General features: G+C 58.2%; 15 protein-coding genes across 15 annotated transcripts; 7 read left to right on the top strand and 8 right to left on the bottom strand.

The window, feature by feature from the left end:
* Positions 1-96: 96 nt before the first annotated feature.
* SCHCODRAFT_01105264 (uncharacterized protein) lies at positions 97-2,993 on the bottom strand (the record flags this gene model as incomplete). The annotated part of the gene is made up of 13 exons (XM_003027385.2): positions 97-192; positions 239-283; positions 350-436; positions 493-1,013; positions 1,074-1,201; positions 1,481-1,548; positions 1,597-1,664; positions 1,804-1,885; positions 1,933-1,986; positions 2,041-2,118; positions 2,175-2,725; positions 2,785-2,912; positions 2,968-2,993. The coding sequence occupies 13 exons, from the start codon at positions 2,991-2,993 to the stop codon at positions 97-99; spliced, it is 1,932 nt and encodes a 643-aa protein (XP_003027431.1).
* Positions 2,994-3,073: 80 nt separating this feature from the next.
* On the bottom strand, positions 3,074-4,921 carry SCHCODRAFT_02639861 (uncharacterized protein). Its single transcript, XM_003027384.3, has 8 exons — positions 4,824-4,921; positions 4,471-4,771; positions 4,270-4,415; positions 3,876-4,222; positions 3,729-3,818; positions 3,610-3,666; positions 3,263-3,564; positions 3,074-3,208 (listed from the first exon to the last, which is right to left on the bottom strand). Exons 2-7 carry the CDS (start codon positions 4,494-4,496, stop codon positions 3,472-3,474), a joined length of 759 nt encoding a protein of 252 aa, XP_003027430.1. The 5' UTR covers positions 4,497-4,771; positions 4,824-4,921; the 3' UTR covers positions 3,074-3,208; positions 3,263-3,471.
* SCHCODRAFT_02639863 (uncharacterized protein) lies at positions 4,633-4,901 on the top strand. Its single transcript, XM_050346111.1, has 2 exons — positions 4,633-4,771; positions 4,824-4,901. The coding sequence occupies exons 1-2, from the start codon at positions 4,680-4,682 to the stop codon at positions 4,885-4,887; spliced, it is 156 nt and encodes a 51-aa protein (XP_050197816.1). The 5' UTR covers positions 4,633-4,679; the 3' UTR covers positions 4,888-4,901.
* Positions 4,922-5,129: 208 nt separating the features above from the next.
* On the bottom strand, positions 5,130-5,973 carry SCHCODRAFT_02516099 (uncharacterized protein; the record flags this gene model as incomplete). The annotated part of the gene is made up of 4 exons (XM_003027383.2): positions 5,130-5,294; positions 5,348-5,694; positions 5,750-5,889; positions 5,939-5,973. 4 exons carry the CDS (start codon positions 5,971-5,973, stop codon positions 5,130-5,132), a joined length of 687 nt encoding a protein of 228 aa, XP_003027429.1.
* A 296-nt stretch (positions 5,974-6,269) lies between these two features.
* Positions 6,270-7,822, bottom strand: SCHCODRAFT_02752413 (uncharacterized protein). Its single transcript, XM_003027382.3, has 6 exons — positions 7,467-7,822; positions 7,269-7,414; positions 6,826-7,220; positions 6,709-6,768; positions 6,589-6,648; positions 6,270-6,533 (listed from the first exon to the last, which is right to left on the bottom strand). The coding sequence occupies exons 1-6, from the start codon at positions 7,490-7,492 to the stop codon at positions 6,462-6,464; spliced, it is 759 nt and encodes a 252-aa protein (XP_003027428.1). The 5' UTR covers positions 7,493-7,822; the 3' UTR covers positions 6,270-6,461.
* Positions 7,823-7,923: 101 nt separating this feature from the next.
* SCHCODRAFT_02639851 (Aldo/keto reductase) lies at positions 7,924-9,239 on the top strand. Its single transcript, XM_050346110.1, has 5 exons — positions 7,924-8,239; positions 8,291-8,312; positions 8,366-8,446; positions 8,498-8,872; positions 8,925-9,239. The coding sequence occupies exons 1-5, from the start codon at positions 8,137-8,139 to the stop codon at positions 9,172-9,174; spliced, it is 831 nt and encodes a 276-aa protein (XP_050197815.1). The 5' UTR covers positions 7,924-8,136; the 3' UTR covers positions 9,175-9,239.
* Positions 9,240-9,846: 607 nt separating this feature from the next.
* On the top strand, positions 9,847-12,798 carry SCHCODRAFT_02639849 (uncharacterized protein). The gene is made up of 14 exons (XM_050346109.1): positions 9,847-10,017; positions 10,074-10,150; positions 10,202-10,238; positions 10,288-10,476; positions 10,591-10,751; positions 10,801-11,049; positions 11,098-11,508; positions 11,563-11,613; positions 11,661-11,804; positions 11,862-12,086; positions 12,143-12,312; positions 12,373-12,443; positions 12,499-12,547; positions 12,606-12,798. Exons 1-14 carry the CDS (start codon positions 9,936-9,938, stop codon positions 12,655-12,657), a joined length of 1,968 nt encoding a protein of 655 aa, XP_050197814.1. The 5' UTR covers positions 9,847-9,935; the 3' UTR covers positions 12,658-12,798.
* Positions 12,799-13,797: 999 nt separating this feature from the next.
* Positions 13,798-16,425, top strand: SCHCODRAFT_02516955 (uncharacterized protein; the record flags this gene model as incomplete). Its single annotated transcript, XM_003027656.2, has 12 exons — positions 13,798-14,057; positions 14,109-14,178; positions 14,229-14,312; positions 14,363-14,462; positions 14,511-14,553; positions 14,605-14,787; positions 14,840-14,950; positions 15,005-15,114; positions 15,163-15,937; positions 15,988-16,127; positions 16,180-16,230; positions 16,280-16,425. 12 exons carry the CDS (start codon positions 13,798-13,800, stop codon positions 16,423-16,425), a joined length of 2,073 nt encoding a protein of 690 aa, XP_003027702.1.
* SCHCODRAFT_02081273 (uncharacterized protein) lies at positions 16,248-16,818 on the top strand. Its single transcript, XM_050341721.1, has one exon. The coding sequence runs from the start codon at positions 16,444-16,446 to the stop codon at positions 16,723-16,725; it is 282 nt and encodes a 93-aa protein (XP_050197813.1). The 5' UTR covers positions 16,248-16,443; the 3' UTR covers positions 16,726-16,818.
* Positions 16,701-18,339, bottom strand: SCHCODRAFT_02553826 (uncharacterized protein). Its single transcript, XM_050343698.1, has 3 exons — positions 18,159-18,339; positions 17,802-18,102; positions 16,701-17,748 (listed from the first exon to the last, which is right to left on the bottom strand). Exons 1-3 carry the CDS (start codon positions 18,326-18,328, stop codon positions 16,912-16,914), a joined length of 1,308 nt encoding a protein of 435 aa, XP_050197812.1. The 5' UTR covers positions 18,329-18,339; the 3' UTR covers positions 16,701-16,911.
* Positions 18,340-18,424: 85 nt separating this feature from the next.
* SCHCODRAFT_02639839 (WD40 repeat-like protein) lies at positions 18,425-20,075 on the bottom strand. Its single transcript, XM_003027381.2, has 9 exons — positions 20,017-20,075; positions 19,865-19,968; positions 19,670-19,815; positions 19,541-19,623; positions 19,231-19,491; positions 19,022-19,178; positions 18,822-18,956; positions 18,671-18,773; positions 18,425-18,624 (listed from the first exon to the last, which is right to left on the bottom strand). Exons 1-9 carry the CDS (start codon positions 20,021-20,023, stop codon positions 18,610-18,612), a joined length of 1,011 nt encoding a protein of 336 aa, XP_003027427.1. The 5' UTR covers positions 20,024-20,075; the 3' UTR covers positions 18,425-18,609.
* A 491-nt stretch (positions 20,076-20,566) lies between these two features.
* On the top strand, positions 20,567-22,810 carry SCHCODRAFT_02639834 (uncharacterized protein). Its single transcript, XM_003027655.3, has 2 exons — positions 20,567-22,644; positions 22,746-22,810. Exon 1 carries the CDS (start codon positions 20,843-20,845, stop codon positions 22,418-22,420), a length of 1,578 nt encoding a protein of 525 aa, XP_003027701.1. The 5' UTR covers positions 20,567-20,842; the 3' UTR covers positions 22,421-22,644; positions 22,746-22,810.
* SCHCODRAFT_02639830 (40S ribosomal protein S13) lies at positions 22,710-23,562 on the bottom strand. The gene is made up of 4 exons (XM_003027380.2): positions 23,490-23,562; positions 23,395-23,436; positions 23,144-23,344; positions 22,710-23,030 (listed from the first exon to the last, which is right to left on the bottom strand). Exons 2-4 carry the CDS (start codon positions 23,426-23,428, stop codon positions 22,810-22,812), a joined length of 456 nt encoding a protein of 151 aa, XP_003027426.1. The 5' UTR covers positions 23,429-23,436; positions 23,490-23,562; the 3' UTR covers positions 22,710-22,809.
* Positions 23,563-23,705: 143 nt separating this feature from the next.
* Positions 23,706-24,673, top strand: SCHCODRAFT_02590082 (40S ribosomal protein S6; the record flags this gene model as incomplete). Its single annotated transcript, XM_003027654.2, has 5 exons — positions 23,706-23,738; positions 23,789-23,812; positions 23,861-23,912; positions 23,963-24,418; positions 24,466-24,673. The coding sequence occupies exons 2-5, from the start codon at positions 23,794-23,796 to the stop codon at positions 24,671-24,673; spliced, it is 735 nt and encodes a 244-aa protein (XP_003027700.1). The 5' UTR covers positions 23,706-23,738; positions 23,789-23,793.
* Positions 24,674-24,969: 296 nt separating this feature from the next.
* Positions 24,970-27,863, bottom strand: SCHCODRAFT_02590080 (alpha/beta-hydrolase; the record flags this gene model as incomplete). Its single annotated transcript, XM_050343978.1, has 7 exons — positions 27,500-27,863; positions 27,177-27,446; positions 27,022-27,124; positions 26,056-26,972; positions 25,808-26,005; positions 25,532-25,750; positions 24,970-25,490 (listed from the first exon to the last, which is right to left on the bottom strand). Exons 1-7 carry the CDS (start codon positions 27,789-27,791, stop codon positions 24,970-24,972), a joined length of 2,520 nt encoding a protein of 839 aa, XP_050197811.1. The 5' UTR covers positions 27,792-27,863.
* Positions 27,864-27,890: the final 27 nt, after the last annotated feature.

The raw sequence follows: 27,890 nt of genomic DNA, 5'->3' as shown, positions 1-27,890 counted from the left end.
ATGTACATTGACTCTATTCTTTGCATCGACGTTTACAAGAATTCCACAAGAAACGAGGAAAACGCGCATCCCCTTCGCTACCTGCTCAAGCTCAACTTATAATCCCCCGCTCTCGCGCTTGAGGTCCTCCAGCTTTCCGTTCAAGTCGCGGAGCTCCTTGCGAAGCTTATGCTTCCTGAGTTGCTTCTCGGCCTGACGCGTGTCAGCGATATGACCAGGACTTGCAGCGGAAACGCACCTCATCGACCTGCCTCTTCAGGTCCTCCTCGGAGTCGGAAGACAGCTCGGGATCGCGCTCCAATCAAAAGTAAGTGCGAGACTAAACCTTGGGAATTCTGCTCTAACGCACCCGCTTCTTCCACCCAGCTCTTGTATTCATCGCAGGTGACTCATAGGACGTACGCTTGCGCTTCCGGGGCATCTGCGAGCTCGATGACTATGAAGAGGGTCATCAATCGTCTTCGTATATGCATGAAGGTACTGCATACGTACTGCTGTGCTCTTGGGCTTCTGCGTGTTCGCGGCGGCTGCTGCACGAGCACGAAGGAGATGCGCAGGTGGTCGGCCAATCCGCGGTCGCTGGGCCCCGACGTAAGCGGCGCTAGAGACTGTGGCATTGGACGCCGACGCGCGCGTGTTCGAGGTCGAGGCGCTGCCGCTATTGCGGGGGGCGAATTGCCCATTGCTCCTGCGCATGTGGCTGGCGGGACTGGGGCGGAGGGGCGGGCTGGACTCGAGACCGTCGCTAACGCTGATGACGCTGTTGTCGGCAGTAGACTGGTAATCTTCATCGTCAACTGTGGCGGAATGGTCGTCGATAGCCTCGTCGTCCTCATCTACGTCGTCCTCGCCGTCGCTATCAGGGCTGGGGCCGAGATCATCAGGGGATGGGTGATGTATGCGAGCACAGAGTGATCTGAGGCGGCGGCTGTGGCGGCGAGCGTGCTTCGGCGCTCCGCATGGGCAGTAGAAGAATCCCGTCTCGAGGTCGCGGAACACAGTGATTCTGTCGCCTAAAGATTGACATGTCAGCCTAGGGTGAGCAGGAGCGACAGAGGGCTGCTATGACCGACCCTGGTAGTCTACCGTTACGTGCACGCTGTGGTATCTCTGGCAATGCTCTTCGCGCTTGGCACGGTAGTTCGTGAAGCCGTCTTTCTTGTCAGGGTGGAGCGGGTTGGGACACCCTGGTCGAAAACACCTAAATAATCCATTGTGAGGTCAAGGAGAGTACGCGCAACACATTGCACGTACCGCCATGGGGTTTCAGTATCGCGCATATGTACGAGGAACGACTCTCAAGGGCGATAGCAGGAGGAATTAGGCAGTGGGCTCAGCTTTATTTGTATCGGTGCAGAATCGTACCCTGGTCGCGACGCTCAAAAGAAGCATTCGAGACTTTACGGCGAGCGCTTAAGTTGAGCGTGCATGACACGGACCCGCAGGCTCAAGTATGCACGGATCTATCCGCCTCGCTAACCCTGGCTGGCTTATCGAAAGAATGCCAGCGGTGAAGACCCCCATGAGGCGGCCGAGCACTCGAACCTCCTGCGGATCCAATTCAGCATGCAATGTTCTTGAGCTACAATGGCATACCGAATTGATTATGCCGGTTCGACTGGCCTGCATTATGTCGTGAAGGCTCGTATCCCAGATGTCGTCCGCTTTGTGCCCGGAAGTGAGCGCGTCAGTCTCGGGGTGGGTCACCGCAATTTACAGCACGCACTTAGACAGTCGATAGAGGTCGATGGTATACAGGGTAGGCGTACATACAAATTCTGATCTCAGTCTATACTCCCCTACTCTCGTGCTCGAGATCTTTGAGCTTCCTCGCCAGGTCGTGTAGCTCACCGCGGAGCTTTTGCTTCCTGATTTTTCTCTTCAGCTACCACGTTGTCAATTAACGCAGCAGCCAAAACCTTATACACGCACCTTCTCAATCTCAATTTTCAGACCCTCTTCGGAGTCGGACGACTCGGAGTCGCGCTGATGGTGATAGTCAGTCAGAACAAGGATCTACGACGCCATAAGTGGCCTTACCTGGTGCCTTTTAGCCCTTGTTGTCCTAGGCAATGACGAGGAGCGCTTGCGCTTGCCGGGGGTCTGGGTACCCAACGTCTGGAATAGTAGTCATCAATTTTCGATGCATGCACGAGCATTCGATGCAGACGTACCGCAGTGTGCTCGGGCGATGACACACTTGCGGAGGCAGTTGCAAGAGCGCGAATCAGGTGAGCGGGCGGACGACCGATTCTTGGTCGTTGTAGACCGACATGACTCATTTCCGTCGGTGTTGGAGCTTCGGTCGGAGGTGCGCGTGGACCAGCGGAAGAGACGAGGGTTGTGACCGATGAACACTGAGGAGAGAGGGGCAGCAACTGGTGGTTAGCTTGCCGTAGGCGACTGGCAGGAGCGGCGCGGAGGGGCTTCCTGGCTGGCTGTCTTGCCTTCGGGCTGTCGTGAACGCTGATGACGCTGATACTGGCGCTTCGCGACCGATCGTCCTCGTCGCTGCCCATGGTATACTCGCTGTTGTCGATGTCCTCCTCGTCCTCCTCATCCTCGTCACTGTCCGGGCTAGGACCGATTGCGTGGGGTGCGGGGTGCTCTTCGCGGGCGCAGAGTGTCTGTAGTCGGCGGCTATGACGGCGCGCGTGCTTGAACGATCCGCATGGGCAGAAGAAGAGGCTTGTCTTAGTATCGCGAAAGACAGTTATCCGTTCGCCTACGAACTTATGTTTCAGCATGTTTTACTGGCGAGCGTATAGATCCGCCATGACGTACCGTTGTACACAACTGTTACCTGAGTGCAATGGTACTTCTGACGATGCACCTCGCGCTTGGTTTTGTATGTTCTGCATTCCGCCTTCTTGTTGGGATAGGCCGGGTCGGGACATCCTTCGTGGCTGCATCTGATTGATAATGTGAGTTCAGCGACCATTTGTACAGAATGCACTGCCGACTCACCGCCACGGGCTTTCAGGGTCGCGCATGCGAAAGATTGAAAGGCTTGCAAGGGCGCCGGAGGCAAGAAGGCGTTCTCACTTTCTCATGTATATAGAGAAAAAACGTACCCCAGTCGCAACTTTCGGAAGAAGCGGCCATGACTGCGCCGATGACATCGGTGTTGACTTTCTACGAGGTGCCCCTTTAGATGAACTTGTCCCCCCGGACGAGCTTTCATGGGGTAGCCGAAAAGTCTAACCTCCTGAGGATCTGATTCAGCCCACAGTGTGGTCCCCGGCACGCTGTTGGGACTCACCAGAACCATAACCTCGTTCCAACCCCCATGAGGCAGAACTGTCGGCGATAGAACCGCATAGATGTTCGTGCTTTAGGGCGGCCTCGCCATCGCGCGGACTCTCCTGAAATTGATGATAGAGCAAGAAATACGACGACATAGTCCCTCACGCAATACTGGTACAAAGAAATAAGCGGCATCGTACAAACATGGGTCTTCGTCGCATGCCTTCAGCCCAACTTCGCGCGCTTCATGTCCTTCTTCAGTTCCTCCTTCTCCTTGTCGATCAAGCGTCGCCACATTGCCTCCCTTTTCTGGCGTAACTGCGCGGCGATCAACATAATGTCAACAGGAATTCACCGTCGTACCTTTTGGAACTCTTGCTTGAGAACAAGGATCTGCGAGTCCTCTTCGCCTTCAGAATTCTTCGAGGCGAGAGTAAAGTCAGTGTGAATGTTGCTGCAATGGCAGATATGAGGGATCTCACCTCACGGTACTGGTCAGACGACGACGACACGCTACGCGCTCGCTTTCGCCTGGACTGTCTACTAGCCGGCGCGTACGTAGAGAGCACGGTCTACAGTACGTTGTAGGATCGGTCATGCTAGGGCTCTGGTGCGAGGTGATAGCGCACCTTGGGTCTCGTCCTGGTCGCGCATCTCGCCCGCGAGGAGCTCGTTTCGGGATGAGCGCTGGCAGAAGAGCCGGCCTTCGATGTGCTCGAGGTGGGAGTGTCTGGTGACGGGCTGCTGGCAATCAGGATGCAAGGTTGGGATTCGTCTTCATCGTCATCGTCCTCTTCAGGACTTCCATTTTGTTCGTTGTCCGTCGGTTTGGTTACGTCGTCGTTCGTGCTCGGGTGCACCCTGCGTCTGCATAGCCTGAACATGCGCTGTCCGTCCTGGCAAGCATGGGATGGTGCGCCACAAGGGCAACAGAAAAGCCCAGTGACCTTGTCGCGCACAAGCGTCGTCCTCCCACCTAAAGCCATGAGTTCGCTGATGCGAGGAGAATGCCCAAGTACTCACCTTTCCACGGAACAGTCACTTGTTTGTAGTGATACTTCCAGCCGTGCCGCATGGACTTACACAAAGCGGGCCCTCGAGACGAGGTGCAGTGCTCTGCCTTGTAGTCCTTCGGAAAGTCGGGATCGGGGCACCCTACTTTGCTGCATCTGGACGCTTGATGAGCTCGGAGGCACGAGGGACGATGAATCAGAGAGCACATACCGCCAGACAAACGCGTTGTCCACCATGACGGACGATGATGTTGCGCTGTAAGATGAGTAAAATGCTCAGGTCGAGCACGCATCGGTATATGTACATGCGTTGGGGCGGGATACCCGGCTACATGGCGCCATAACCTCGCACTGGCAGAACGCATGCGCCCTGGCGCGATTCTGGGGCCCTTCTCCGAGTAACGAGTCATCCTCCTGCACATGTCGTCCGCCTCCGCAAGGCTATCTCCTGGCATGCGCTCGAGCCTAATAGGGTTCGGGGACTTTGGGCGTTCACGAGCAATGCACAAGCCCTGCGGATTCACGTCTCGACTCTCGAGGAGCGTCGTATGTACATTTTCATACCATCGCAAGATTCACGCCCAGGTCTGGCTCTTCTCTGACATTCCTTGAGGTGCCAGGATGTTAGGTAACCGATTCACGATGGACGTTGGGAGCAAGTTAGCGCTTCGGTCAAGTGGCCGAGATCGGCTTCAGACCCGGTACATATATCACGTGCTGTGACATGTTCAACTTGCTAGTGGTCACAACCTATGGTTGCCTGGTCTGAGGTATCCGTGAGTCCTTGGCTTGCCTCGAGGATGTAACTTACAGCGCCGGGGCTCAAGGATTTCTACATTACATTATGTGTGCGAGTCCAAAGAAATCGACTCAAGAGGTGATCCGCGCAATCCGACGTCGCAGCCTCCGCTTTTCGGCCTCCTTGAGCTGGGTAGCGTGGTGAGGCGAGGGCGTATAATAGCTGAGCTCCCTCACCTGCGCGTACGTGCTGCGAAGCACCATCAACTCCTCGTCGCTCGTCTCTCCATCCGAGACCTGTGAGGCCCCGTTAGCCCGCCGTTGGGACCTTGGGAACATGGTGCACCGACCTCTTCAGTCGCTTCAGACGCGCGCTTGCGGCTACCACCCACTCCAGTCGTAACCAGCGTCCTTGATTTCGATCTGCGACATGCCCTCCGGCTGGTCGAGGTAGTGGCCACGGCGGCGTTGGATGAGGCGCCATTGCTACGAGACGGCGGTCGTCGTTGGATGACAATCGTATCGTTGTCCTCCGGCGTTGGTGTATCTGCTCGGCCACCAACTACGCCAGGAGGTGGATGATTCTTCAGGTTACAGACGTATACGAGACGATCGCTGCGCCGGCGGGCGTGTGCGGGGTCGCCACATGGGCATTGGAAGAGGCCGTGCTGGTCTCGTTTGACGGTAATGCGCTGGCCTGGGAAAACATTATGTGAGAGGCCTCCAACCCATGCGATACGCGTGCAACGTACCCTTGTAATGGACGGTGACCTGCTTGTGGTGATACTTGTATCCGTGTAGGGTACTCTTGCGATGGGAGGTGGCCCTATTTGTCGCCGATGCAGAGAGTTCGCGAGGGTAGTCGGGATCGGGACACCCCTCGTACGAGCATCTGATGAAGAGAGTCAGACAAGGGATTGGGCTCACGCGGGTCCACGCACCTCCACTGCCCGACACTGCGAACGCCTTTGGGCATCGTTGATCGGCTTGAGTTCGAATGAGGGTAAGAGGGGAGGAGACGAAGACGCCATCGCCCGCCCTACGCGCGAGACACGGACCCCAGTACACACCCTACACGAGCCTACCCCAGAGAGGATTCGCCATACGCCCCTAAAACCGGATCAGTGCAACCATCGTATGTTGGCTTCGTTATTTAGACATGCACGATCGCACCAACTTATCCCGTACGTCGGATTCGGCACCGCGAGGTTGGCACCCCTGCGCGCCTATCGCGCCGCATCTGCAGTCATCAGACTTTGCATGGGAGGAACGGCGGGAGCTCAAACTTTGGGGGCAGCGCATGTTCTTGCCTGGGATCGGAGAAACCCAGTAAAAATCAACATGGCTAAGTACGACAGGGGGAGGAAGAATAGAATTACAACGAAGGTCGAACCTAGACCTTGGGGACGGACAAGAATACCAAGATAGTAGCAAGATTGCACAAAATCAGCGCCAGAGTCGGACTCAGTGCTTGCGACCCGTCTTGTCGTAGCGGGCGAGTTTGCGGCGAAGGCGCCTTCGGCGTGCCTCACGTCGCTGGATTGGAATTTGTCAGACTGGCGAAGCCGGGCGCGGTTGAACAGAGACGCACCTCCTCCAGCTCTGCCTCCAACGCAATGATCTCAGGATCGTCCTCGTCGGTGTCCGAGGTCTGAGAGACGCAAGGGCGTTAGCGCGGATAATTGGCCAAAATATTAGTTCAAAGGCGTACGTCTTCGGGTATACCACGCGCTGGAGAGCGCTTGCGCTTTTGTATGGTAACCGTGGACGTCTACATTGCATGCACAGGTCAGCGGCATATTACGCTGCAGAAGGGAAGGGCGCGCACCGAGCGTGAACCCTGCGCGTGGCCCGTCTTCGTCAACGCGGAGCCTGAAGGTCCGGCAGAGGCGTCAACGCGCGTGGATGTGGAAGAGACTGAGCGCGCAGAACGCCTTGTGCGACGCGATGCGCGCACGGGGCTGCTGGATATCTCAATGATGCCATTGCCTGACGCGTTGTTGTCGTCCAATCCCCCAAAGCCGTCTTCGCTGTCGTCGTCGCTGTCGCTTTGGTCGTCCTCAGTATCGGTGTCACGACTGATGCCGACATCGTTCGGGTGAGGGTGTGGGTTGCGCTCGCAGAGTGCACGCATGTGCTGGCTGTGCCGCCGGGCGTGCGGCTTTGCGCCGCATGGGCAGTCGAAGTATCCGTTGCTGTTGCGCAGGAGGGTGCGCGTGCCGCCTGAATACCATTGAGCGCGGTGAGTGGTCAAGAGAGAGAGGAGCGTACCTTTCCAGGGTACGGTGACCTTCTTGTAATGGTACTTGTAACCATGCCTCATGCATTTTATCGCCGCAGGGCCCTTGGCCGACCGGCAGTTCGATGGCTTGAAGCGCTTTGGGTAGTTGGGGTTGGGACATCCTGGCTGAGAGCACCTGAGCGTCGGGTTAAATGCGTAGAGAGAGGCAAGCTCGAAAGAAAACGCACCGCCAGACAAACTTCGAGCGGGCCATGATGAGAGCAGTACGATGGCGGCGGGAACGTGCACGACCGTCGAGGTCATAGGATATATACAGGAATATGTCCGTGCGGCGAGGAAGAATAGAGACCTCTCTTTAGGTATTCACATCGCCGTAAATTTCGGACCCAGCCAAATCTCGCCTGCGCTAATTCTGGAGAGCGGATCGTGCAAGACAGCGGTCTATTGCATGCATTACCCTTCCCAGCTGACCTTCGCGCCCTAGCAACGGATAAGTCGACTCCGAAGGTCCCCGTCCTCATCGAGTATGTCCACTTCCTGTAAGTCAATAGCCGTGAATCACGCAGGTTTCGTGTCGCCGACATGAAAGTTCGAAGACGGACACAATACGGAGATTGCCATCGACGTTGAACGGACGGGCATCCGGCCCGGAATTGGTTCCGCTTCTCAGCAACAAGACCTGACGTCACTGAATCATTGCTACTTGCACCGCCGTTGCGACTGGGCTGGGCCGCTGTTCGCGGGGACGAATGGCGGGCGTTCGGACGTTTCTCTTGACCATATAGTCTTTGGTGACCTTATAATCTCTTGCTCGGATACACTACTCGTGTTGTACTCGCCATATCGCAATCCATCGGTCACAACTCGCTGTCGCTCGGCCAGAACTTCCTCGGCACGATGACCACGGCGCGGATGATTTACGGGACGGCGTGGAAGAAGGATCGGACGGCGCAGCTTGTAGTCACGGCGGTCCTGCAGGGGTTTAGGGCGATAGATACTGGTCCGCATTCATGCAAGCGCGAGCCAGTCGATCATACCTAATGAAGCCCAGCGTGCCAGCTCAAGCATTATCGGTGCGTATCGACATAGTAGGCGCTCAGTACATCGCTCACGCTACACTTTCCAGCGAGGACCTCGTAGGACAGGCGCTACAGACGTTGTACAAGGAGCATGGTCTGCAGCGGGAGGATATATTCCTTCAGACGAAGTGCGTGTCGGCCACCTGTCCCTCCCCCGTTCCGGGCTTACCTCTCCCTAGGTTCACCTGCATCGCTGGCCAAGACCCTACCAAATTCATCCCCTACTCCCCCAAAGACCCCGTCCCCAAGCAAGTTCGCGCCTCCTTCCAACAGTCCCTCAAGAACCTCCACACCACCTACCTCGATAGCTACATCCTCCACTCGCCCTTGCCGACCATGCGCGCCACCCTCGAGGCGTGGGCGACGCTGATGGCGCTGCAGGATGCGGGGCACGTCGGGTGCATCGGAGTCAGCAATGTGTACAACGTCGCGGTGCTGCAGGCGCTCGAGGACGCCGGGCGGCGGACGCAGGTGGTGCAGAATCGGTGGCATGAGGGGATTGGGTTCGATCGGGAGGTGGTGCGGTACTGTCAGGAGAGAGGCATCCAATATCAGTAAGTGGGTTCGTTGTGGAAGGAGGACGGAAATAAGCTGACTGAATCGCAGGTCCTTCTGGACGCTCACTGGGTCGCCGTCGCTGCTCGCGCATCCGTATCTGCAAGAGATCGCCGAATTGGTGGGATGTACGCCAGCGCAGGTGTTGTTCAAGATCGCGCAGTCGAACGGCATAACGCCTCTGACCGGAACAACAAACGAGCAGCATATGCGCGAGGATCTTGAGGTGGAGAGGTTGGACTTTTCGTCCGACGAAGTGAAGGAACGCGTCGCCGCCGTGGAGGAGGCCCTCTTCTCGTGAATATACCGTATTTAAGTTCTGTTTCAACGTCGTGGATTATGCATAACATTATTCGCCGTACAGCCATAAGCAAAGCTGGTTGAGAGACGACCATGGCGAGACTACCATGATCTAGAAGACAAGGACCACTTCGGTCCCGAAAGTCGGCATGTTATCGTACGCACGTGGCGAGTGTGATAACCCTCCGCATGTCGCGTCGTCGACTTCTGTTCCTGACCTTTACGGCCACCGTCGCGAATAATTGAATCGATCTCACGAACACACGCACTCCCTGTCATACCTTCCGCCTCTTAGGTTCCTCAAAGACCATATGCAAAGCGCAAGAAACCTCACCAAACGCTGGCTATCTCTCGAGGAGTATCATGCCCACAGGCCCGACCCCCCATAAGCGAATACAATGGGACGCCAAGCTTCTGCGAGCCAGCCATCTTGCGGTCGCCCACACGACGGCCCATGATGTGACGCGATCCCCCGCACTGATCACCCGAAGCAGCCCACATGCGGCGCGCCAGGCGCGCGACGGGTTATAAAGCGCGGCCCTTGCGCGCCCGTGCTCCCCCGTCCGCGCGGCAGCCAGCACGCCCTCACTCGTGCTCGTATACCTGTCTCCGGGCAGATTTCCCAGGTGCGTGTCCCGCCCCGCTCCCGCGCCGCACGGCTCACGCTGCACGAAGCTCGCGCCGGACTTTCCTCGCCCTTGGGCCTTCTGGGTGCCTTCCTTCCCTCGTTTTTATACCTTCCGCTCCTTGCGATATCCTACAATGCGCTCCCTCAGTGCTTCCATTGTGGCCCTTGCCGTCGCCTCGGCGGCGGTCGCCCAGGACCCCTGCGCGACGATCGCAGGTGAGTGCGACTGCGTTCCTTGAGATTGAATGCAGCCTGATCACTTCGCGTGGTAGGGAGGAAATGGGTTGCGCCGGCCGACGTCCGCGCTTGCTACTCCTCGTTCGCTCTCAACACGACGCATAAGGATAACGTGAGGTACTCTCTATCTGCGTTCTGATTCAGTACTCAATCAACTACACAGATCATTGAGGTCGTGAACAAGACCCTCTCCACCTTCCGTGCGCGCCAAGATCACCTCGGAGGGGCATTATGCTGAACCTTCATCAGACGCCTCCACGAACTACCAGATTCAAGCCCCGGAGCCGTACGCGGAGGATGTGCACGAGGATGTCCTTGCGGACCTTGCTAAGATTCAGGGAACCGACTATGCGTCGGACTACGATCTGCACATCGCGGTGCAGCAAGCCGTAGCACGCCTACAGGACGGACACTGCGTCTGGCGCAACTACTGCTTCGTGCGTCTCCGAGTTGTGCATATCCCTCACAGACTGTACTAATCTTCGTCCCACAGGATTGTAAGTAACTTCGGTCGACAGAAGAACGCGATCTCAATGACACTCCTTCCTGCAGCCGCCTTCGTCAACTACCTCCCTACCCCGCTTGTGCTCTTGACGGACAGCGAGGGCGAGCAGAACGTCCACATCGCCCCCGAGGCCTTCTCCGTCGCTTCCCTGGAGTTCGCCGATCAGGTTGACGCCTGGCAAGAGGCTGTCAACGGCACCCTCGAGGAGGTGAGCAGTACGCTTGCTTCCCTCCATCACTTTATCTTACATTCCATAGCTCTCTGGTGCTCAAGTCGTCGCCATTGATGGGAAGGATCCGTGGGACGCTGTTGAGGCGAACGCAGCTATCGCCGGCAGCTACCAAGCCCACGCGACCCGCCAGAACGCTTTCTTCGCCAGCTACCAGCGCAACGCGAGCGCCTGGACGTACATCTTCGGCCAGTTCGCGCAACAGTCGCTGCCACTGTCCGATGAAGTCACCCTAACGGTCCTGAAGGAGAACGCGACTGACCCAGTGGATGTTACTGTGCGTTCATCTACTGCTTGGTCGTGAACCTCTCTGATGGTCTTGCAGATCCCTTACCGCTCCCGCATCGGCTCCACCACTGCCGCCTTCACCGACGGCGCGTCCTACTTCTCCGGCAACTGCCTCGCGCAGAGCGATACCAACGGCGTCGACTACTACGCCGACATCGCGCCCAGCGCGGCGACCAAGAAGAAGCAGACCGGCCCCAAGCACATGATCAATGCCATCGTCGACGAGGTGCGCGCGGTCGACGCGGTGCTGCCCGAAGAGCTGCAGCCCACGGGCAGCCCGTTGGACGGTAGCTATAGCGTGGCGCAGTATTATATGCTGGATGAGGAGACGGGGGTGATGGCGCTGGGGAGCTTCTCGGCGGGGAGCTATGATCAGTTTTTGGGGAGCATGTTGACGGGGCTGACGGGGTTGAAGGCGGCGGGGGCGACGAAGTTGATTGTGGATGTGGTGAGTGGGATTCGGTAGCACTAGTTTGGGAGTCTGCTGACGTTCGTGACGCAGTACAACAACGGCGGGGGATACGTCTGTGCTGCTCATTGGCTTCATCGTATTGTAAGGTGCGCGCCCATAGTTGAGAATATTTCTCTGACGCTCCGCAGATTGCCGGGCCCAAGAGCACGACCGAGCCGCAGGCTGGTCTGAACACGACTACCCGCGCTCAACCTCTCGCGCAGGCCATCGTCGACTGGATCGTCACCAACGGTTCCGACCCCAACCTCAACCTGCTTTACAACCCGCTCAACGTGCGTCGTCGGCCTCCTCTTAACTCTATCGCAGGCACTTGACTGACGAGCATCTAGTGGCGCGGCCTCGACAACGAGTTCTTCGATGCGAAGGAGGACTGGCTCGAGCCGCCTGTTGAAAAGAAAATCAATGGGCACGACGACTTGTTCAGCCAGACGCTCGGAAACGAGTGCCAGCCCGAGGGTTTCTTGGACACCGTGCCCGAGGAGGCGCTCTTCGACCCAACGAAGGTCGCCATCGTGTCCAACGGGCGCTGTGCGAGCTCGTGCTCGTTGTTCTCGGTGAGTCGTCATCCCTCAACGACTCATCGGAATCTGATGCTGACACACTCGCGCAGGTCACCATGGCCAAGCTCGAGGGCGCGAAGACGGTCGTCGTGGGCGGGAAGGCGGACACGCAGCAGCAGTACTGCGGCGTCGTCGGCGGGCAGTCGACCTCGTTTGCGTCTGTCGACTCCGAGGTCAAGACCGCGCACCTGAAGGACCACCCGGCCGCTCCGCCTGATTTGTACGTCTTGCCAAGCTGCGAAGGAAGCTCTCTGCGAACAGGGACTGACATGTTCGACAGGCTCGTCAACGGCTACCAGGGTGTAACTTGGCGCCTTGGCTATGGCATCGACAACCCCAATGAGCCCGAGGGTGCGTCTTGTCCCGGTAAGAGTACCTCGAGCATCGTTGCTGATTTCCTGCATAGAGTGGCAAGATCGTCCGGCGGACGTGAACTTGCTGCTGACGAAGGACATGTGAGTGCTTCTGCATGGCGTAGAGCATCAGAGCAGCGAGCTGATTGTCTGTTTCAAGTGTGAACAAGCCGGAGGCCATTTGGGCCGCGGTGGCGGCATCGGTGTTCTGAGCTCTCAAGAGTGGGGGTGTTGTATCTTGGGTCACTATCGGGGAAGCATGTTGTAGATGTCTTGTGTACACTCATGGCCTGTAATGGCTTACCTGTAGTATGGATTCAGGGCTGCATAACAAGGAGGTCGTATATACCATATCATGAGGAGCTTCTCGATAGTCATCTCAGCCATCAAGAGAGGAGCAATCTGTTCAACGCTCAGAGGCGCAGGACGCGAGGGGCCCGTCGGATATAGCCGAGTCCTCCATGTGGCGGCCCGCCGTCCGCACAACACGTTTCTTGTTGACCACCATCATGATTTCAGTCCCCCTTCGCAAGCCAATTACCATTGCCTCTTCAGACCGAGGTCAACTCAGCCGCTGCTCGCTAGATTGGGATAGGCGCTTGCGCTTCATAGCGCCCAAAGGCCCAAGGACGCCACCATGAGGCTCGAGTATGCCATTGCCGACCCATCTACCCGTTGTCTACTCGTATCTCAGCCTAGTCCTCCTGCAATGAATGCCTCAAACAGTGTACGCATCGCCTGCAAGCTGGAGAACTGCTGCAGTAGGAGATCCTTAACCGCTGTATGCGCGTGCAGACAGCCCTCCCAGGGTTTTGAGATCGAGGTGCGTCCTTGAGCTCCCGACTTCACCGACCTTCCCGCGGGCGGGGCCAGCAAGAAAACTCCGGGTCGAGTGCGCCTCGGGGCGCCTACAGCTGCGCGCCCTCCTCGACGAAGTCGCTATGGGCAACGGTACGGGCGCAGGAAGGCCGCTAGGATACCCAAGAGATATGCTGGCTGCCTCCGAAATTGGTGGCCGCCAAGTCTGGCTTTGCGATGGACCGAGCCCCAGGCCTTCCAAGAACTCCGTCAACCCTGATACACGCTGCATCTCCGCTCCACCATCACCGCCGCACGCGAGCCTAGAATGCCTGCCGCCGTCGCCGGAAGGTCGAGGCGCCAAATTAAATGGGGCGTTTCGGGCGCGTAATATTTGGCACTGCCACGGGCGCTACAAGACACGACCCTGCCCGTGCTTCTCGACTTCATCTTCCCTCTCACTCTTAATCCACGACCAGGAGCCAACTCCCGCCATTCTCTCACCCGTTTTCCCGTTCACGACTCGTTACGTGGACGACTCCCACTAAGCAGCTATGAGGCTGTCACTCCTTCCCTTACTGTCCATTTCTTCCCTCGGTCTTGCGCGCCATTCGAGGCGCGCGACCTTCTATCATGCGGAACAAGCATCGCGCCGCGGTCTCCTAGACCTCGACTTGGACGTGTCTGCCAGCATTGACCTCTTTGGGTCAAATCATGCTGAGGGCAACCCTGTCCCCACCGACACTGGCAAGACCGTCTACTACGATGTTGTCGTCTCCGAGGGCATCGCCAACCCCGATGGTGGCAAGGACCGGTGAGTGATTGACGCGCGCTTCCGGCAGTCGAGTTTCTGACGCGACTGTAGCATGGTCTACCTCATCAACGGCGAGTTCCCCGCCAAGACTCTTTACCTCGACCAAGGCGACGACGTTGAGGTGCGTAGACTGTAACTCGGAGCGTGCAGCATTGTAGTGACACCCGACAGATGAACGTCTTCGCGAACACGACCGAAGGCATCACTATTCACTTCCACGGCATCGACCAGCAGGGCACTCCCTGGTCCGACGGTGTACGTCCCTTTCATGCTTTTGCGGCACTGCGTCTTACGTCGTCGTATAGGTCCCTGGTGTCTCCCAGAAGCTCATTCATCCCGGTGGAAACTTCACCTACCGCTGGAACGCCCACCAGTACGGTCTCTTCCAGGGCCACGCACACCAGAGTATGCTGCCATGATCCTCCCCTGTCCTGCCGATCTAATCCTTCGCAGAGCAGCAGCAGGACGATGGTCTCGTATTCCCGATCTTCATCCGGTGTGTAACTTCCATTGAGGCACTTCCGCGGTCTGCTAACTCCCTTCGTAGCCCTAAGGCGGAAGTTGAGCGCCCGTTTTCGCAACTGGCCGCGCTCGCTGGCGGGAATGACGAGGATGTTAACGCAATGATCGCCGCCGAGGCGAATACCCATGTCTTCACTGTCATGGATTGGCGTCACCGCACTTCCGAGGAGGTCAACGAGATCTGGGAGACCGCCAACGTTGAGCCCCTGTACGTCGCGATGGCATGCGCATTACCATTGAGGCATCTTACCTCTCGATAGCTGCGTCGACTCTGTCCTCATCAACGGTCGCGGCTCCATGGTCTGCCCTCCTATGGAGGAGTTGAAGAAGATTGGCGACGCCCGCGGCTTTGGCAACATTACGGCGAAGGGGTTCGTGCCCGTTTCTTCCTGCGTCCTGAGAGCTTCACTGAGCCGTTCTTTCAGCTGCCTGGCTGTCACCAACCCTATCGTTAACCCGCCGGCCAAGGGCTTCGCGCAGGATGCCGACATGAGCGTCATCCCCGAGGATACCTGGAACACTTGCAACGCGACCAGTCAGTCCAACTTGCATGTCTACTGAATAATCGTCTGACTTCTTGTAGGCGCCGATCGTCAGCTCTACACCCTCGAGGTTGACCCGACCAACGGCACCTGGGCCTCCTTCGGTATCGTCAACACTGGCGGTCTCTGGGAGATGAAGTTCTCGATTGACGAGCACCCTCTATACGTCTACGCTATCGACGGCCAGTACGTCAACACGACCAGACCCTTCGACATGGTCAGTGTCCCATCCGGTGTCCGCTACCAGGTCTTGGTCAAGCTCGACAAGGATGCTGGCGCTGCGTACACCATTCGCGCCGCCGCGAACGTCGTTCCCCAGGTCATCACCGGCTACGGCGTCCTCCAGTACTCTGGCAACTCTACGATCAACACCTCGACCAAGAACACCTTCGTCGCTCCCGCCACGGGCTACCCCGCGCTCCCGACGTCCTCTGCCTCCATGGACTACACCGGCGCCCCTCTCGGCCGCAACGACACTGCCAAGACCCCCGCCTCTGAGCTCGACCCCTGGGTCGACGCGCCGCCGTTCCCGGCCAATCCGCCCCTAACTGAGGCCGACGGCAACATTACCATGGTCGTCCTCGGCATGTCGCGCCCCAACTCGACGACTTGGGCTGCGAACAACACCGGTCTTCAAGGCCCATTGTACGAGGAGGGCGACCCGCTCATCTGGCCGTCTGTCTGGAAGCCGGCCGCCGAGGCAATGCAGAACAACTCTGGTCCTCTCGCGGGGAGCGCGCTCATCAACGCGAAGAGCGTTACGATTCTGCCGAACGACACGATCGTGGATGTTATTATGACCGTTACTGGCGAGCAGTACGTCTGCGTCTTGTTCTAGCGGGCATCATACTGACTGTCATTCCTAGCCCGCTGCATCCGATGCACAAGCACTACAACCAGTTCTGGGTCATCGGTCAGGGCCAGGGCGAGTGGAACTACAGCAGCGTTGCAGAGGCTGCCGCCGCCATGCCTGAGAACTTCAACTTCGTGAACCCACCCGTCCGCGGTAGGTCTCGTCAGTCTCGATGCCAGGCTTCCGTCGCTGATGTCCTATATAGACAGCTACAACACCCCCGCATCCACCGACTTTGCATGGCTCGCCATTCGCTGTACGTATCTAGTCACCCATTCCCAACGCCCGTCTGACTTCTTCTCCAGACCGTACCGTCAACCCCGGCCCCGATCTCATTCACTGCCATCTCTCGCAACACGCGACGGGCGGTATGGTCGAGGTTCTGCTTGAGGGCATCGAGCTCGTCGACCTGCCCGAAGAATATGCTCAGCCACAATCGCAGCAGCAGTAAGCGTATATACCTACCTACATGACTCGGACTCGGACTGCCTTGTCTTCCCCCCCTGGGCCCACGCGCCCGTCCATTCGCTTTCCTCATCCCATCTCTTTCCGCGCTGCATCTCTCTGCGCCGGTCTCTTCCGCGCTGGTACGCACGTCGTACCCCCACGCCACCCCTCCTGTATGATATCCCCGCTATCGACCTTTGTTCATAACTTATCCTATCCTCTTGCATCGGACACTGCTCACGCTCATGCCCCCCGCTCGGAATACTGTCTTACTAGATCGCATTCGAGCCCGGTGCTCTGCTAGTTATTGTATAGTCTTTCACCTATTTCTTCTCGGGCTATTGGACTGCTTCCTTGGCGCGCTTCGATGGAGAAGCGAGGATCCAATGATGTTCGCCAGCGTCGCGATAATAGCAGCTTTACAATGATGTGCTCGAAACAGTTTGCAAACTCGATTGGGATTCAAATGCTGAGTATGGTAAGCAACATGTTAGGCAGCAGAACGTCCTTTCTGCTTCGTGTTCTTCGACTGCTCCAGCTTCACGGCGAGCGGATCGCGTGTGTTCCACTGGACAGTGTCGAGAAACACGGGTCTGAACCGCCTGCGAACCTGCGGCTGCTTCTCGTCCTCGCTCGTGTCGGAGTCCACGTCCATGGGCACCTCGACGGCCTTCCGGGTCTTCCGCGGGCTCGTCTGGATAACGACAGTGTCCTCCATCTCCTGCACCCTCGTCGACCGCCGAGGACTGACATGCGCGTCCATGGGCTCGGCAGCCGCCTTTACGGGACTCGAGCGGGCTGCGCGAGAACGAGCAGGCGAAGGCGACTCATCGCGCGCGATCTGCTTGTCCGCCGGCGCGACCTTCCTGCGCTTCTTCGGAGACAGGAAATCAACCTCGTCATCGCTCCCGCTCTCGGCGGCGGACGACGGCTGCGGTAGATTAGGAAAGAGCGCAGGAATCGGCGGAGGCGCCTTTCGGGGCGACGCCTGAGGCTTGTGCGACGATGCCTGAGGCTTATGCGGCGAGCCGCCGTGCGGAAGCTCGCGAACCGGGGCAGCTTTCTTGTGCGGGGACCCTCCGTGAGGCAACTCGCGGACAGGTGCGGCCTTTTTGTGAGGGGAGCCGCCGTGCGGGAGTTCGCGCTTGATGGGCGATTTGGTCGGCGAAGTCGGGCGAGTTGGCGCTGGCTGAGCGTTCAGAATCTTCTCAGCCTCCTTTGCTAGCGGCGCTGCGCGCTTGTCGAGTAACTCTACAATCTTCCCTAACATGTCTGGAGCGACGCCGTGCATCCTGCAGAAGCCCGAGCGCTTGAACATGTCCTCGCCCTGTTGTTCGCATTAGCAAATGTTCAGTATGTACTTCCGAAGGAGGATTTCACCGTTTTCTGCCTGCAAACCCAAAACAAGATGCTCGCCATCTTCTCGTTTTCCTTGACTTTCTTCGCCTTACCGGTAGCGTCCAACGCTTCCTCCGTCTTCCCCAGCAGCGACAACAGCGCACTAGACGACCGAATCTTATCCGAATGCTTCCGTACGAGTTCTGGATACGACCACACTGTCATGCTGCGACGCGTATCGCACAGGGCGGCCTCTACTTTGTGCAGCGCAATGTCGAAGTCTTTCGGCGCTATGCATGACACGGCTTGTGCGGCGACACGACTGACATCGTCGTTGTTGAGACTGGGTAATATTGGGCTTCAGATACAACAGTCTTAGATATGGTTGGCTGACAATACCTTTGCGACGCCTTGTAAGCACAGATGGCGGGTAAGGCAGCAACGCTGGTGCCCAAATCAAAGCCAGAGCCGGGACCCGTTCGAGCTTTGGCACGCCTATAGAACGCATGCGCGGACTGTATGGTATCTTCGTTCCTGCAGAGCTTGGCGAAAGTGTCCTCAACGGACATGGTGGCTTGTCTCAAGCCGCAAACACGCGTGTGTACGCGAGCTGTCACATTTCACGTGACTGTTAATGCGACGTTCAGCGCCGTGAGGGTGCCCAATACATGCGGAATGCCACTGACATTGCCTACGCTAACAATCTACATCACTAGCACAGTACAAGTGCGATCGCCGTCCTGTGGGAGGCGAGCAAGAAACTCGATGTCTCGAGTATATACAACACGTGTGGCCAACGTGTGCGATTTACCATGAATTTGCAAGGAAGAGGCCAAAGCAGGCCGAAGCCCTACTTGGTGCGCGGCTAGTTCTCCGTTAGCGATGTTCGCACGAGCATGATAGACACACACCTTGACTTCGTCACCGACTTTGCGGACGCCAACCCAAGGCGCGGGGTATTTGTTCAGAGCGTCCGGACCCTCATCCCAAGTGTAGGAAACACCAGCAGCAAGTCTTTAGTCAATCAGCAAGGGATATTCCATCGCAAGATAGCGTCCTTACCTTGTGCCGTCGCAGCTGAACGCGATGCTCGCGACCGGCGCGTCGAACTTGGGGTACTGACGCAGCCGCTTCTTGACCTTGTGGTCCCAGATCGAGATTGTTCCGTCTGAGCCGGCGGATGCGAAGGTGTTATGGCTAGAGGATACGAAGAGCATCGATCAAAAGGACGTCCGGCACAAAGGACAAAGGCGCAGACGCACATGGGGTGAAAGGCGAGAGAGTTGACGGGCCAGACGCAGTCTACGTCGCCGATCGTAGAGCGATGGCACTTGAACGCGTACTTCTTTTCTTGTGCCGCGGGCGACGGATCGAAGTACTCGACAGCGATGCGGCCCTCAACGGATGCGGTCGCGTACCCTTTATATACCCGTCAGCTATCAGCCTCATGTTGGCAACGTGGGTAACGCACCCGTGCCATCCGGCATGCACGCGAGGCTGCGCGTCATGAACTTTAGACTACTCTCGCGCTGCTGCATCGGCTGGTCCATCTTGCGGAGGTCGTAGATTGCGAAAAGGCGGCTGGCGAGCGCGGCGACGAGGTAGTTGCCGACGGTATCGATGTAGTACACGCGCTCTGGCGTTTGGTGAGACGAGGTCTGGCAGGAGGCGGATGAGGAACGGGGATCCCACAGGCGCACGGTGCGGTCCCAAGAGCCGGTGGCGAGGATATCTAAGGGGGTGTCAACGGAAAAGTTGATGGAGAGAGCGTAGGGACGCACTTGGCTGGCGGGCGAAAGACATGGTGGAGATGGTCTTGTCGTGCGAGCCCAGTTGGGTGATCTTCTCCGTCTCGAGGTCCAGTCTATGCACAGTTAGTTCAAGTTTCATAGCAAGGGTGAAGAACGCACTGTCTGACATATGTATCCAGCCCTCCACTGAACCCATGAGCCGACTCATTGTCGAACGCGCACGACAAAACAGGCGCCCGATGCTCGAACTTCCCCTTCATCTCCGTGTCCTTCTCGGACTCCCCGACTTTGTACAGCCGCACTGTCTACTTCATGTTAGCATTCATGCACGCATATTCATAGCTGGAGACGCACCGTATCCCATGCCGACACCAAGAGCTGATCGGGGTTCTTGGGGGAAAAGACGACTTGGGAGACGCCGTCATATGGAGGGCTGGGCAGGGTCACATAGTCCGGTTCTATCTAACGCGTCAGACAAAGTCCCCTCTCATGAGCAGTGTACTCACGAGACATGGTCAAACGAGGGGAACGCGACTTTCGATAGCGTTATTGACCGTGCGTGCGGGACAAGTGCGTCCTGTTATGGCATATTTGCAGGCACCGAGGAGTCCGCGGCATTGTCGCGTGGCAAAGGAACAGGGTCACGTGCGCTGGCGCCACGCAATGCACCTTGGCCTCGTAGCCTTCGTTCCTCATCATCTCTTCTCGAATCCCCCCTGTCGTGCTTTCTCATAGCTCTATCTGAGCTGAACAGCGCTCACTGCAGCCACTTTCGATGATGCAGAAGGTTCATGATGGTCCATCGTCCATCAGCACTGCGTACAGGGATTATCTTGAGGGAAGCCATCGTACATGTGTGCATAAGACTTCCTCTCCTTCGAAGACGATGAACACGAAAGCTCAGCTCCACATCTATACCTGTGTGTACTAAGGGCTGCACGGGCGAAGCCTTCCCGATACAATCAGCTTAGATCTCGTATCGGTGTACATCTAGGCGCGAGCCAGCAGATCCTACAGAGATCGGACTCGTAGATGTTGTGAAAGAGTAGATCAGGTCCCCAGTCAACGTAGCAATGATACTGCACTAGGCAAGCAACACCCTGTTGTCCAAGAGCTTGGTACCTATACAGTAAACAATGCAATCATGCTTCATCAGCTGCCCCGGGCACGAGTCTGACCGGAAGAGGGAAGTGACGGCCCACGCACACCGGGAAGCGCCCGTCGCGGCTCTCCCTTTGTCCATCATCATCGCCACTCTCCGTCCCCCGCCGCCACGCAGCACACTGCCACACACTCAAGCTGCACGCACCTCCCTGCACACCCCACTGCACGATGACAAGGAACCAGACGCCGACGAGGCCGCGCCGGGCCCCCGCGCCACACAAGCCCAGCGCGCCTAACAAAGACACGGGCCCGCGCGCTGGCGACGATGACGCCGAGATCATTCAGTGGGAACTTGAGACGCTCCGCCCGCCCACGCAGCGCCGCGTGCACAGCAGCGGGGAGCGGCGCGTTACGGTCACCAAGCCTGCGCCGACGTACGCGCCCGCGGACACGTCTGGCGTGAGCGAGACGGACGACGGGAACGCGCGCTTCCGCCGCGAATTGCACCTGCTGGCTGTGCGGAAGAAGAGCAGCAGCAGGCTCAACAGCAGCAGCAAGCTCGGCGGCAGCGGCACTCGGACCTCTGCCAGCGTCGGGCGCGCGGGAGGTAAGGCCCATGGATATGCGGCGTACCGCGAGCGCACGGAGCCGCCGCCGTTGCTTCCGCCTTTGCTTCCGCCCTCGTCTAACTCGCTGACTCCCACGCCACCGCGCGCGCAGCCGACCACGCTGTCCGCGTCGGTCACGCGCCGCCCGACGCGGCTGAAGCAGACCGCAAGCGACAGCTACTCGTCCGGCCAGGCGAGTCGGACGATACCCATCCTCAGCCGCCCGGGCTCGGCGCCACCGAGCCTGACCGAGGACGCGGACTCGTGCACGCAGGAGATGGGGTCCTTGCATGAAGTGGGATACTTGCGTGAGGTTGACTCCTTGCAGCCGACGCCTACGCCGGAGCGCACGTCCGACGAGCGGACCTCGCGCTCGCCACCGCCACCGCGCCCACAAGCGCCCACGCCAGGCAGCGAAGCGTCTACCTTGACCAGTCGCGCGAGCCGGGATCTTCGTTGGCGAGGACCAGGGCCGAAGAGGGAAGGCGTGAACGTTGTGCGTCGTGCAGTGTCGCCAGCACGCTCGCGGGCGGAAATCCTTCGAAAGAAGAGCACCGTCGAGTTGTCTCGTAAACGGAGCGCGGCCGAGCTGCCCTCGAAGCAGAGCACGGACTGGACACGCACTGAGCTGAGCCGCAAGCGGAGCACTGGGACTGGCCTGGCTAGGACACGCGCCAGCGGCCTGACGCGCTCGCGCAGCGCGGACATGCGCAAAGTGGCTGCCGTCTCGGCCGGAGGACTGCCCAGCATCCCGGATGAGACCAACTTTGGGGGACGGACGGTGAGCCCGGCAAACAGGACGGAGACGATCCCTGTCTACCACTCAGAGACAGCGCCCCCGAGTCGTTGGGAGGCCAACCGCTCGGAGACGGTCCCGCTCAGTCGCTGGGAGGCAGTCAGTCGCTCGGTTACCCCTGTTTCGCGCCCCTGCACGCCCCCGACGCGCCCTACGACACCCTCTGCACGGTCGCGGACCATGCGTGGTCCGGACGACGTGCGTACGATGCGAGGCTCGGAAGGTAGTTGTAAGCTCGAGCGCAGCGCTAGCTTCGTCGAGTTGGGCGACGTTTCGGACGACGGGAGGAGGAAGTTGACATGTCAGGAGAGCAAGGATCTATTCCGGAGGATGTGGGCAGACAAGCATACAGAATTGGAGAGAGGTAGGAGGGTTGGGACGTTAGTACATGGATCCAGGTAACTGGGGGAGGAGTTTGTGGCGAGTTACTGAGACATACTACGAGGCTGTACAGTATTGTGTACTATCACGACCAGTGTACTATAACGCTTTCATATCGAGGATCATGCTTTGCTACTATTGTTATTGTACTTATGCAGCCTTACAACGCCATGGAAGACATCATTTCGCGAAGGGCTGATCGACGCGCAGCGAAGACATGTTGACGGACAGCAGAACAGCATCCACTGCGACACGACATGAGGCGACTAGCATCTTGATTAAGGAGGTGCTCAGATCGGAAGGGACGTGCTGGGCATGCTGCATAGGTGCATAGAACAGAACGTACAAGGATACATGGGTAGACGACATAGACGCTACATCCTCCAAACCACCACCTGCAAGTGACTGGCTTACGCGACGAGGGTCGACGCGGTAGCCGAGTCGTACTTGAACGTCGGCGGGATCTGCTGCTTCGTCTTGTAGTAGCGAGCAAGACGGTGGATACGCGACTCGATCAAGATAAGGCGGAACTTGGAGTCCTTGTCCTTGCGGTTGGTCTCCAGGTGCTTGCGGACGGCGACCGCCTTTTTGATGAGGTACCAGAGGTCCTCAGGGATGGATGGGCCAAGTCCTATCCCCAAACAAAAGGCATTTTACGTGCGCGAAGCAGGCGTAAAGGGAGAGGGAGAAGCGCAAGGAGCCGGTGCATGAGATACGGTCATACGGGAGGGCGAGGGGACACACCTTGGGACTTGAGGATACGGAGGATCTTGTTGCCCGTGACGAAGCGGACCTGGGGGATGCCGTGCGCGTCGCGGAGGGTGACACCGATCTGGGAGGGGGTCATGCCCTTGCGCGCGAGTTTGGTGATGTGGTCGACGACGTCCTCCGGGGTCGTCTTCAACCACGCCGGGGGAGCGCGGCGGTAAGGAAGGGCAGAGCCAGCTGATCGGAGTTCAGCGATGGCGCCGATGAAAACTTGACAAGAGACGTACAAATGCCCTTGCCGGGAGCGTGCATGCGACCCATGGTGGATTCTGACGCGAATTGTCAGCGTCCTGGACAATCTATGGGCGTCACTTTCACTCACATTTGGAGGGGGAAGGCGTAACCGGCTTGATGATCTTGAGGACGCGCGACGGCGAGCAGCACTGGGGCGTAATCTCGTGGTTCTGCTGATCGAACAGCGAGAGTCGGCATTTGCCGAGCAGCTGTATAGTTTGTCCCAATGCGGTGGCTAGAGGTATTGTTTACTCGTGTTAGTGCCCCGAAAGTCAAGACTCATCGCCCGCTGCCCGCCGTCGCCGACGCCGCTCGAGGTCAAGACCATCTCCTCAAGGTGTGTTATGCCGCACCTGTGTCTCGGATGTGCTGACTGACCGTGAACAGCAGCCATGAAGTTCAACATCGCGAGTAAGTCGCGATCGGCGCGATACTTGACCTCGTACTCATGATGTTCAGACCCCGCGACGGGGCAGCAAAAGCTCATTGACCTTGATGAGGAGCGCAAGTAGTGCGTGTGCTACAGCCTCCTCCCTTTGCTGCGTCCTGATCGATCGTTAGCCGCATCTTCTACGACAAGAAAATGTCCCAGGAAGTCCCCGGCGACTCCCTCGGCGACGAATTCAAGGGCTACGTTTTCCGCATCACTGGCGGTAACGACAAGCAGGGCTTCCCCATGAAGCAGGGCGTCCTCCTCCCCCACCGTGTGCGCCTCCTCCTCAGCGAGGGCCACAGCTGCTACCGTCCCCGCCGCGAGGGTGAGCGCAAGCGCAAGTCTGTCCGCGGGTGCATCGTCGGCCCCGACATCGCTGTCCTCTCCCTCGTCATCGTCAAGCAGGGCGATGCTGAGATCCCGGGCCTCACCGACCAGGTGCTCCCCAAGCGCCTCGGCCCCAAGCGTGCGACGAAGATTCGCCGCATGTTCAACCTGACCAAGGACGACGACGTCCGCAAGTACGTCGTGCGCCGCGAGGTCAAGAGCGGGAAGAAGGAGAACGCGAAGCCGTACACCAAGGCGTGAGTACGCGTACGTCAGGGATCGAGCGACGTCTGACAGTCTGCAGCCCGAAAATTCAGCGCCTCGTCACCCCCATGCGCCTCCAGCGCCGCCGTCACCTCCGCTCCGTCAAGCGCCGGCGCTTGGAGCGCCAAAAGGAGCAGAAGACCGAGTTCGACGCCCTCCTCGCCAAGCGCGTCGCGGAGAAGAAGGCCAAGGTCGCTGCCATCAAGGCCCACCACAAGGAGCAGCTCCAGGCCGCCCACGCCGCGTAAGGGCCTTACGCCGACGCCGGGGATCTCTTCCACGCTGCGGAAGGACTTCGTCCATGCCGCGCTGGGTCTTGTACACGGTCTGATGTCTATGTACTTTTGCATGCTTTTGTTACCCTCTATGCACACATGCCGTTATGATGTCAGTCATGTTGCCGGACGAGTCCATCCTCGTTTCTTTACTGCACAGTCGATCATTTCGATCCAACCTTTAACGGCGCGCTGCACACGAGCATCACCAAGTTAAGTCTGATGACTAGTGGATGATGCTAGGTCATCATGGCTCGCCGCTCTCGAGCTCAGGGCTTGGATCCCCACTTCGCCAGCCACTCCAAAGTCGCCTGAATCTCCACCCTGCTCTCCTCCAGCCCATCCAAACTATGGTTCATCCCGGGGAACATCAGCAGCCTGACGCGACTCCCCTTCTCCGCGTCTTCCAAACCTCCGTCCTTGTAGGCATGCGCACGAAGGGAGTGGTAGTATCCCAAACCGTTCGTGGGCGACACCCGGAGATCTGAGTCACCCAGGGCGAGCAAGACAGGCGTACGTACTTTCTCAACGTGCGAGATGGGAGACGCAGCGTGGAGGCGCGCGTAAGTCTCGGGAGTCATGAGAGGCTCTGCAGAGGCAAGTGTCAACATACTTATGAAGAACAAGGGGAACCACTTACGCCCTGCTCCTTGACTTTCAATGACGGGATAATCGACACCGAACTCGGCGAAATACCAGTCCGGGATGTCTGACGTCGAGATCTCGCCCGCGGAGATGACAGGGTTGCGCAGGATGCTCGCGGCGAAGAGGTCCGGGTATTGACCGACGACTGTAACGTGCTGTCAGCGCAGGTCGCCTACAGTACAGGACCGTTCATGAACTCGCCGTGCCCGCCGATAAAGCCGCCATGGCTGCCGCCAGTGTAGAACAGCCTGCGCCGGTCGTCGGACGCCTTTCCCTGCTTGATCAGCTCGCGGAGAGTGGCGATGCTGTTCTCGACGTCGAGCTTGCCGCAGTTTCCGGGCAGCGCGCGGACGGCTGCTTCACCAAAGCCCAGTGAGCCGGTGTAGTTGGGCTGCAGGACCGTATCTGGAGGCAACGTGGGCGTTTATTCAGACCGAGAAGGAAGGGCGACAGAAGACGTACATCCAGACGCCACTAGAACTGCCGTGCGAGGAATGAAGGCCGGTACAGCGGTCGCATGAGGCCCACCGTGAGGCTCAAGGATGGCCGGAGGGGGAGCGCTGCTTCCAGCAGAGGAGGCACAGTGAACTAGGCCCTCAAGCGTCTTATGCCCGGGCATGCGCAATACGGAGGTAGTGATCCGACCAAGGACGTCCTTGACTGGGGGAACCTGAATAAGCACCGGTTCACGCGTACATCAATCAACATACCAGCTGGTTTGAGCGCTGGCCGCTCGATGACGTTCCAGGATACCTTTCCCGTGTCGTTCAAGGTGCCCACTGCGAGTTCATACGGGATCGACAGTGCACTGCGTACGCCAATAATCTTCCTGTCACCATCGGTCGCGAGCACGGCCCAGCTAGCAACACTCTCTTCAGCACACAGGTCCTTAACCGTGCCATCTTCCGCGGAGATCAGGACGATGGTGTTACGGGATCGCCAGGCCGTTGTCGAGACGATGTAGAGCTTGTCGCTGATCGTGACGAAAGGGGACCTGGGAAGAGTAATATCGGGATAGAGGCCTGGGAAAGGTGCGTCGAGGTCGTCCAGTGAGCTGTTAGCGTAGGGGTCATGGACGACGTCGAGAACGAGTTCAGGAGTGACCTTGTCGGCTGTTGACGAGGGTACAGACAGCTTCCAAACGGATGTCGTGGACGCGTGCGGTCCACCCACGGCGCAAGCGATATAGTAGAGCTGTCTGGACCCCTCGTCTATGCGAGGCGAACGACATGCCAGATTGGCAGGCGTCAGACGCGAGGCAGACTCAACGGTGACAGCCGCAGGTTTCTTGTCCTCTGTGCTTACACTTGACTTCTCCAAACCAGGGATGATGAGCTGCCAGAGCCCACTGGGACGATTGGTGCAAAAGACGATCCCGAGGAGGCGCCCGTCGGGCGTCAGGTCGTACCCGGTGGCGTAGAGCTGACGCTCGTCGGCATCATATGGCGAGAAGAGCACCTGGCCGAAGCGGGTAGGCGCTTCCTTGGGTAGTTTACTCAACTCAAGAGAACGTAGCGCCGGAGTCTCCCAGTGATTCCCCACGGCGGCCTGCGGGGCCGCCCAGCGGAGAATGAAGACTGCAGGCTGCTTACGTCCCGGATACCGCTCGCCGAGAGGAGGTGTATATCTGCGAAATGCTGAGGAGAAAGGTTGACCAGTGGCAAATGAATGCTCACTCGAACTTGCTGTACACCGGATCCGTCTGGTTGGGAGTCTTTGCTTCGGCTACATAAACCACTGCAGTCTCGGACGGAGAGAATTGCAGCGTGCCGTATTGCGCTGAACGTGGTATTAGTGCACATCAAAATACATTCCTAGGTATCCGGCTTGCCGTCATTGTAGAACGCATCGTGAGCGTCGGTCACGTCATGGGAGACTTCCAACTGCCCCTCACGCCAGATCTCGACTACGCGCTTCTTGTCAGCAGTTTCGCGCAGAACAGCTTCCAGCTCTCCAGAGGGAGATGCGGCACTCAGACGAACGTCCGAAACATCCTGTACCGGCACGCTGCGAGCCTGAAGACCGTCTAGCCATATCGTCTTGCTCGTCGACCGCTTGACCTTCCGCGCATAGTCAGCTACCGAATAGGTAATTTGCACAGCTTCGAAAATGGTCAGTAGCGAGCGAGGTTCCTCATGATGAATGACGACGAACTGGAATCGTCGACGAAACGTCCTGCAACTGGCACAGGGATGGAGCCGAGCTCTACGAAGAGCGCAGAGGGCTTGAGATCTGTCATGCCTAAGCTCACCGAAAGGCAGCTGCTCGAGTAAAAGCTCCTTCGAGATGAAGGTAGCCGTACGCCGGGAGTAACGAAGCTTGTGTGGGACGAAGTGCGCCTTCTTATCGTGACCAAGGAAACGTTGGGTCTCGAAAAGGCGCAGAATGCGGAGCGCTTTGCGGTGGTGAAGGCTCTGGTCAAGGAGCTTGACCTCTGTAGATGCATTAGGTGAGCATACGGATCGATGGGCCGAGGTGTTGAAATCCGGGAGTTGGCGAAGGAGGGAAGGAAAGGCGTGATCCACGTTACGCGCAATCGCAACGA

This window comes from Schizophyllum commune, assembly GCF_000143185.2.
Source record: "Schizophyllum commune H4-8 unplaced genomic scaffold SCHCOscaffold_12, whole genome shotgun sequence".
In the NCBI taxonomy this organism is placed as follows: Eukaryota; Fungi; Basidiomycota; class Agaricomycetes; order Agaricales; family Schizophyllaceae; genus Schizophyllum; species Schizophyllum commune.
The sequence above is the reverse complement of the archived record's forward strand: the minus strand, read 5'-3'. Positions and strand labels throughout refer to the sequence as shown.

Bases quoted from the DNA above. Each gene is read 5' to 3' on its own strand.
- SCHCODRAFT_02639861 (XM_003027384.3), bottom strand. From the start codon at position 4,496: ATGGTGGACAACGCGTTTGTCTGGCG. The intron at 4,416-4,470 runs GTATGTGCTCTC...TCAAGCGTCCAG, and splicing joins GACAACGCGTTTGTCTGGCG to ATGCAGCAAAGTAGGGTGCC. The intron at 3,565-3,609 runs GTACGACGGTGA...ATCGCCGCGCAG, and splicing joins TCAAGCAAGAGTTCCAAAAG to TTACGCCAGAAAAGGGAGGC.
- SCHCODRAFT_02639863 (XM_050346111.1), top strand. From the start codon at position 4,680: ATGTCGTCCGCCTCCGCAAGGCTATCTCCTGGCATGCGCTCGAGCCTA. The intron at 4,772-4,823 runs CTGCGGATTCAC...ACATTTTCATAC, and splicing joins TCACGAGCAATGCACAAGCC to CATCGCAAGATTCACGCCCA.
- SCHCODRAFT_02752413 (XM_003027382.3), bottom strand. From the start codon at position 7,492: ATGGCCCGCTCGAAGTTTGTCTGGCG. The intron at 7,221-7,268 runs GTACGCTCCTCT...AATGGTATTCAG, and splicing joins GGTCACCGTACCCTGGAAAG to GCGGCACGCGCACCCTCCTG. The intron at 6,534-6,588 runs GTGCGTCTCTGT...ATTCCAATCCAG, and splicing joins TGGAGGCAGAGCTGGAGGAG to CGACGTGAGGCACGCCGAAG.
- SCHCODRAFT_02639851 (XM_050346110.1), top strand. From the start codon at position 8,137: ATGACCACGGCGCGGATGATTTACGGGACGGCGTGGAAGAAGGATCGG. The intron at 8,240-8,290 runs GTCCGCATTCAT...AATGAAGCCCAG, and splicing joins GTTTAGGGCGATAGATACTG to CGTGCCAGCTCAAGCATTAT. The intron at 8,313-8,365 runs GTGCGTATCGAC...TACACTTTCCAG, and splicing joins TGCCAGCTCAAGCATTATCG to CGAGGACCTCGTAGGACAGG.
- SCHCODRAFT_02639849 (XM_050346109.1), top strand. From the start codon at position 9,936: ATGCGCTCCCTCAGTGCTTCCATTGTGGCCCTTGCCGTCGCCTCGGCG. The intron at 12,087-12,142 runs GTGAGTCGTCAT...ACACTCGCGCAG, and splicing joins GCTCGTGCTCGTTGTTCTCG to GTCACCATGGCCAAGCTCGA. The intron at 12,444-12,498 runs GTGCGTCTTGTC...TTTCCTGCATAG, and splicing joins CAACCCCAATGAGCCCGAGG to AGTGGCAAGATCGTCCGGCG.
- SCHCODRAFT_02081273 (XM_050341721.1), top strand. From the start codon at position 16,444: ATGACTCGGACTCGGACTGCCTTGTCTTCCCCCCCTGGGCCCACGCGC.
- SCHCODRAFT_02553826 (XM_050343698.1), bottom strand. From the start codon at position 18,328: ATGTCCGTTGAGGACACTTTCGCCAAGCTCTGCAGGAACGAAGATACC. The intron at 18,103-18,158 runs GTATTGTCAGCC...AATATTACCCAG, and splicing joins GCTTACAAGGCGTCGCAAAG to TCTCAACAACGACGATGTCA. The intron at 17,749-17,801 runs GTGAAATCCTCC...TGCGAACAACAG, and splicing joins GGGTTTGCAGGCAGAAAACG to GGCGAGGACATGTTCAAGCG.
- SCHCODRAFT_02639839 (XM_003027381.2), bottom strand. The intron at 19,816-19,864 runs GTGCGTCTCCAG...AACATGAAGTAG, and splicing joins TGGTGTCGGCATGGGATACG to ACAGTGCGGCTGTACAAAGT. The intron at 19,179-19,230 runs GTGCGTTACCCA...GGGTATATAAAG, and splicing joins GTGCATGCCGGATGGCACGG to GGTACGCGACCGCATCCGTT.
- SCHCODRAFT_02639834 (XM_003027655.3), top strand. From the start codon at position 20,843: ATGACAAGGAACCAGACGCCGACGAGGCCGCGCCGGGCCCCCGCGCCA.
- SCHCODRAFT_02639830 (XM_003027380.2), bottom strand. From the start codon at position 23,428: ATGGGTCGCATGCACGCTCCCGGCAAGGGCATTT. The intron at 23,345-23,394 runs GTACGTCTCTTG...AACTCCGATCAG, and splicing joins CGCTCCCGGCAAGGGCATTT to CTGGCTCTGCCCTTCCTTAC. The intron at 23,031-23,143 runs GTGTGTCCCCTC...GTTTGGGGATAG, and splicing joins CCGTATCCTCAAGTCCCAAG to GACTTGGCCCATCCATCCCT.